The following is a 6,383-nucleotide window of genomic DNA, read 5'->3' as shown; positions in this document are numbered from 1 at the left end:
ATTTATTATTATCATTTTTATTATTATTATTATTATTATTATTATTATTATTATTATTATTATTATTATTATTATTATTATTATTATTATTATTATTATTATTATTATTATTATCATTTTTACTATTATTATTATTATTATTATTATTATTATTATAACTATATCATTATTATCAATATTACTATTATTATTACCATAAAAATTAGTTATATAAAAATATATTTAATACACATAACTTAACCATACTAATACATTTATTCATTTAAAATATATAAAATGAATATAGTTAATTAAATAATGAAATATATAAGTTAGTAATATAAAAATGTAATCATTAATAAATATATATATAAATAAATTTGTTCGATTACAATTATGTGTGTTAATATATATACATGATATAGGTTCGTGAATCTGAGGCCAACCCTATACTTGTTCAATGTCGTTCTATGTATTTTACTACAAAATACAGTATGGTGAGTTTTATTTGCTCCCTTTTTAAATTCTTTTGCAATATATATATTTGGGACTGAGAATATATGCGCTTTTATAAATGTTTGATGCAATAGACAATAGTACCTTAACTGCATTCTATGATAGAATTATCTGGGATTGGGGATGATTATTATGACACGCATTAGCCCCCGGCTTCCGTTAGAGCGTATGAGCTCCCGAGCCGGGTGGATGGTTTATTATTTATGACATTTTGGCACCGGTTGTCCTATATTTTATAAACATGTGTTCAGCCGTGGGGTGTAAAGACCGGCACAGAGGTTCTATATTTTGAAGGCACATGTATTCAGCCGTGGAGTGAAAGACCGGCACAGATGGTTACTATTATATTTTGAATCCTCGCCAGGTGTTCTTCATATGAAAGATATTTTTTTTGTGCAGTTGGAATAGGACTTCTGCACGTTTTATAATATTTAAAATCTTGTGATCTATTAAAATGATGAAAATAAAATGATTACTATAAACTAATGAACTCACCAACCTTTTGGTGACACTTTAAAGCATGTTTATTCTCAGGTTTGAAAGAAATTTTTCGCTGTGCATTAGTTCATTCTAAAGATATTACTTGGAGTCATTCATGACATACTTCAAAAGACGTTGCATTCGACTCATTGAAGTTCATTAGAGATTATTATTAATTAAATGACAGATTAGGTCATTTATAGTTTAGATATTATGAAATGGTATGCATACCTGTCAACTTTCGATGAAATGAAAGGTTGTCTTTTAAAAACGAATGTAGTGTTTGTAAAATATATCATATAGAGGTCAAATACCTCGCGATGTAATCATATGTAATGTTCTCGTCCATATGGATTTGGTTGGGGAACTACAGAAAGAAAGACCCAATGGGAACAAATTTAATAGTAAACATGTTGCTAATCATAGTTCTATGAGTGATAGTTCTGGGTCTGTATCTGGAAATAACATGAACCTGACAAATGAACAAATGATGAAGCTGTTGAGTCTAATTAATGAGAAATCTGGTCCTGATATTGCAACTGGGAACATGGCAGGTACTGTTTTAAACAATAGCAGAAAATTTAATGAAAACTTTCACAAATTCTTCAATCCTAAAACTAATTTTACAAAAGGTGAAAGTAAAGGTTGGATTGTTGATTCTGGTGCTTCTCAACACATGACTGGGTCTGAAAATGGTTTACGAAACATCATTGATGTCTCTCACTTAAATCTAATTGTGGGACATCCTAATGGAACTAAGGCCATTATTAAGAAAATTGGTGATTTAAAACTTAATGAGAACATAACCCTGTTTAATATGTTGGTAATTCCAGAATATTGTGTTAGTCTTCTCTCTATTCACAAACTGACAAAGGATAGTAAACTGATAGTTGGTTTTGATCACACTAAATGCTATATCCAGGACTTGAGGCTAGGGACAATTGTTGGGACTGGTGATGTTTATGATGGTCTCTATGTGTTTAATGTAAGTAGCCATGAATATGTGAAAGATTATTTATCTGCTAATAAATGCTACCTATCTAAAAACTTGTGGCACAACAGACTAGGTCACCCCTCTGAAAATGTTTTGAAGAAACTTAAAGACAAAATTGATCTTTCAAATCAAGATATTAACTCTGAACCTTGTGATATCTGTCACAAGGCTAAACAAACTAGAGAAACCTTTCATGAAAGTGATCACAAGTCTATTATGGTTGGTGACCTTGTTCACATTGATCTTTGGGGACCTTTTAGGGTTCAAAGCAGGGAAGGGTTCAAATATTTCTTAACTATTGTTGATGACTATTCAAGGGCTGTTTGGATATATTTAATCAAATCTAAAGATGAAGTCTTTTGTCAAATAAAGTCCTTTGTTTCCTTTCTTGAAACACAATTTGAGTCAAAAGTCAAGATCATAAGGTCTGATAATGGTACTGAATTCATTAACAATCAAATGGAGGATTTTGTAAAAAATAAGGGCATTCTACATCAAACATCATGTGTCTATACTCCTCAACAGAATGGGATTGTTGAAAGGAAACATAGACATCTTCTAAATGTGTCTAGGGCTCTTATGTTTCAGGGTGGTTTACCCTTAAATATGTGGAGTGATTGTGTTTTGACTGCTTGTTACTTGATAAACAGGACTCCTTCTTCTATACTCTCTGGTTCTTCTCCTTATGAACTTTTGTTTAACAAGTCTCCTAATCTCTCTCATTTAAGATGTTTTGGTTGTCTATGCTATGCTACCATTTTAAAACCTTTTGATAAATTCAGTCATGGATCTGAGCAATGTGTTTTGGTTGGTTACTCAAATCAAAAAAAGGGTTACAAACTATACAGCCTTGAAAACAAAAATGTTATTTTTTCAAGAGATGTCAAGTTTTATGAAACTGCATTTCCCTTCAAAAACAAAAAATTTTCATCAAGTTTCATTGAAAATGAAAACAATCTGAGTAATAAAGATTCTTTTGATCAAATGTTTTTTGATGACCTTAACATCTCAAGACCCAATGATGAGGAGAGAGAATCAAATGATGGTGAAGGTAGTAGTGATCCTAGTCCTACAACTGTTGTGCAACTTACTAATGACTCTGGTCTTGATGCTAATAGTGATAGTGATAAGGATCCTACAGCAACACCAGTGGATAATTCCACTTCTCCTGAGGGCAATGTTCCACCTAATCAAAACCTAAGGAGATCAACTAGAGAGACCAATCTACCCAGGAAATTTAGTGACTTTATTGTTGAAGGAAAAGTGAAATATGGAGTAGAAAAATATGTTAATTACTCCTTCTTAAACTGTGAAAACTATGCCTTTGTGTCTAGCCTAAACAAATCTGTTGAACCCAAATGTTATAAACAGGCTATAAATGATCCCAATTGGGTTGAGGCAATGAACTTGGAAATGGAAGCCCTAAATAGAAATAATACTTGGATTGTCACTGATTTACCACCTGGTAGGAAACCTATAGGAAATAAATGGGTGTACAAGATAAAATACAAGTCCAATGGGGAAATAGAAAGATATAAGGCTAGACTAGTTGCCAAGGGTTACAGTCAAAGGGAGGGAATTGACTATGAGGAAACCTTCTCACCTGTTGTTAAGCATGTTACTGTTAGATGTGTGATTACTCTTGCTGTTCAAAATAATTGGTCATTATTCCAACTTGACATTAATAATGCCTTTTTGTATGGTGACCTATGTGAAGATGTATATATGACATTACCTGAGGGTTACTTTGATGCTAATGATACTAGGGTATGCAAACTTACTAAGTCTTTGTATGGCTTAAAGCAAGCACCTAGACAATGAAACTTCAAACTTAATGCTGCCCTTATTGAAAATGGTTTTGTTCAAAGTGTTTCTGATAACTCATTATATGTCAAAAACACTGGTGATGTGTTTATTGCCCTGCTTGTGTATGTGGATGATATTGTCATCACTGGTAATAACAATCTTGAAATTGAAAAAGTAAAAATGTTTCTGAAAACCAAGTTTCTAATTAAAGATCTAGGGAAACTTAAATATTTTCTTGGAATTGAAGTCTTAAACAATGAGAAAGGAATCTGCATTTCTCAAAGAAAATATTGTCTTGAACTTCTTGATGAATATGGTCTGCTAGGTTGTAAACCCTCGAACACTCCCATTGAACCAAATCTAAATGTCTCATGTGAACCAAGTGAAAAAGACCCCTTACTATCCAACATAACTAAGTACCAAAAACTGGTTGGAAAACTGATCTATCTGACCCTTACCAGACCTGATATATCTTTTTCTGTGCAAGTTCTTAGTCAATTCATGCATGCTCCTTTACAGTCTCATTTCAATCTTGCTTTAAGAGTCCTTAGATACCTAAAAGGCTCTCCTGGTAGAGGTGTGCAATTTGTTAAAAGTGATTCCTTTACTCTAAATGCCTTTTGTGATGCTGATTATGGTAAATGTAAGGTGGATAGGAAATCTGTTACTGGTTACTTGGTATACTTTTGTGGGTCTTTAATCTCTTGGAAAAGCAAAAAACAAGCTATCATTGCCAGGTCCTCAACTGAAGCTGAATATAGGGCCATGGCAAGTACAGCTTGTGAAATTGTATGGGTTAAGGATTTACTTCAAGAACTTGGTGTTAATGTTGATCTACCAGTTGACTTATTCTGTGATAACAACTCAGCCATCCAATTGGCTGCTAATCCAGTTTTTCATGATAGAACCAAACATTTTGAAATTGATGTGCACTATATTAGACAAAAGGTTTCAAGTGGGTTAATCAAAACTGTCAAAGTCAAATCTGAAAGTCAACTGGCAGACATTCTAACCAAAGGTCTTAGTGTGACCCAACATGGTTTTTTGACTAGCAAGCTTGGTCTTTATGACTTATACCAAAAAATGAGTTTGTGGGGGGATGTTAAAATTAATACTTTATTGCATTATCAAACTCCTTTTTGGTTCATCTTGATCTCATTTGTGGGTTGTTCTACTTTGTTTGTGTAGGTTACTCTTTCTATTAAAAGGACTTCCTGTGCAAAGTTCTAGATGTCTGTGCTGTCAAGATATTAAAGCTAAGGGACTGGTCCTGTCATTTTGTAATTCTTCATGGTTGCCTTTGTTTCTTCTGACATTATTTAAGTGATGGTGTGGGCTAGGGTTGCAGTATACACACACGCTCCTATTCATTCTTGTTCGCTGCTACTTGATTATAAACCCTAATTTTGGTTCATAGTGTTTGGTTAATTCCATTCAATCTTGTTATCAATTGTGTCCTTGAATACTCTGTAATTTTGGCACTTGTTAGTTTTATCTCCGATTTATGAGATAAAACTCTTTGATCCCTTCGTATTGTGTCAAGTGATAACTTTGATTATTCATTAAAGTGTTCTTGTGGTGTTCTTGTTGATTGCTGCTCTAATTTTAACAGATTCACCCGTCTCCTAATTTTCGACTACATATCAGTTAAATATAAGTTTAAATGAAACATAAAAAGGAACGTTAGGGGAAATGAACAAAATTGAAAGTAATTATTTTATTAATCAACATTTAACATAACATCATGCTTATAGTATTGAAGTGTTAATTCTTATAACTTATTTGTTTCCACAAACAACTGAGACTTTTTACTACTCAATCAATAGTTCGGTAGTTATTGAAGTGTTAATTATTTATGTATATTTTTAATCGAATGTTCGATTTATGCCTCTTTTGTTAATCTTATTAAGGCTTTAAAAAGACTGGTTTGTATATGAAATATGATCAGACTTTTGATTAGTAAGCTTATTTAAATTTTAGGGTTAAAAAATATAAATACGTTATATATTTTCACTTGTATTTCAATATAGACTATATACTCAATATAATATCAGTGTGGGGCACATACTTTTAAAAAGCGTTTTAATGTAGGCTATTCATAATCGGTTACCAGCTGAACCGGTGAGTTGTAACTCAACTGGTAGTGTTCTGCATCTCTTAGCGAGAGGTCAGGAGTTCGACTCCGCTAGGTTGAAATATTGCACTCAATATTATCCCTGACCTGAAGTATCCACCCAGGTCGTCTTTCGCTTAGTGCGGGGGCAGCAGGGAGGGGGTTTTACCGGCCATGACCTCAGATTGGTTCGGGTTTCTTCCAGGGCAGTAATTGGGGGCGGCTTATGCAACGACGGGAGATGAACGTGTGGGTGGTTTAGTCCCCCCCCCCCCCCCCCCCCCCCCGGTGATCCCAAAATGATGTCTAAAAAAATCAATTTTTTAGCATTTTGTTTTTCAATTTTATATGGCTACAAATAGGTTATATACTTTCATTTGTGTTCTAATGTAGATTATATATAGAAAAATAATTTGTTCCAATGTATCACTAACTACATTTTTCACAAAGATGTCACGTCAGCTAGTTTTTCTATTATCCGGTTAATAAGTTTAG

The 6,383-nt window shown here is 33.1% G+C and overlaps 1 protein-coding gene across 1 annotated transcript; it reads left to right on the top strand.

The window, feature by feature from the left end:
* The first annotated feature begins 3,955 nt into the window (after window positions 1-3,955).
* Window positions 3,956-4,524, top strand: LOC139868139 (uncharacterized mitochondrial protein AtMg00810-like). The gene is made up of 2 exons (XM_071856472.1): window positions 3,956-4,453; window positions 4,513-4,524. Exons 1-2 carry the CDS (start codon window positions 3,956-3,958, stop codon window positions 4,522-4,524), a joined length of 510 nt encoding a protein of 169 aa, XP_071712573.1.
* The last annotated feature ends 1,859 nt before the right edge of the window (window positions 4,525-6,383 follow it).

The sequence above is a fragment of the Rutidosis leptorrhynchoides genome, chromosome 9 (assembly GCF_046630445.1).
Source record: "Rutidosis leptorrhynchoides isolate AG116_Rl617_1_P2 chromosome 9, CSIRO_AGI_Rlap_v1, whole genome shotgun sequence".
Lineage (NCBI taxonomy): Eukaryota > Viridiplantae > Streptophyta > Magnoliopsida > Asterales > Asteraceae > Rutidosis > Rutidosis leptorrhynchoides.
The sequence above is the reverse complement of the archived record's forward strand: the minus strand, read 5'-3'. Positions and strand labels throughout refer to the sequence as shown.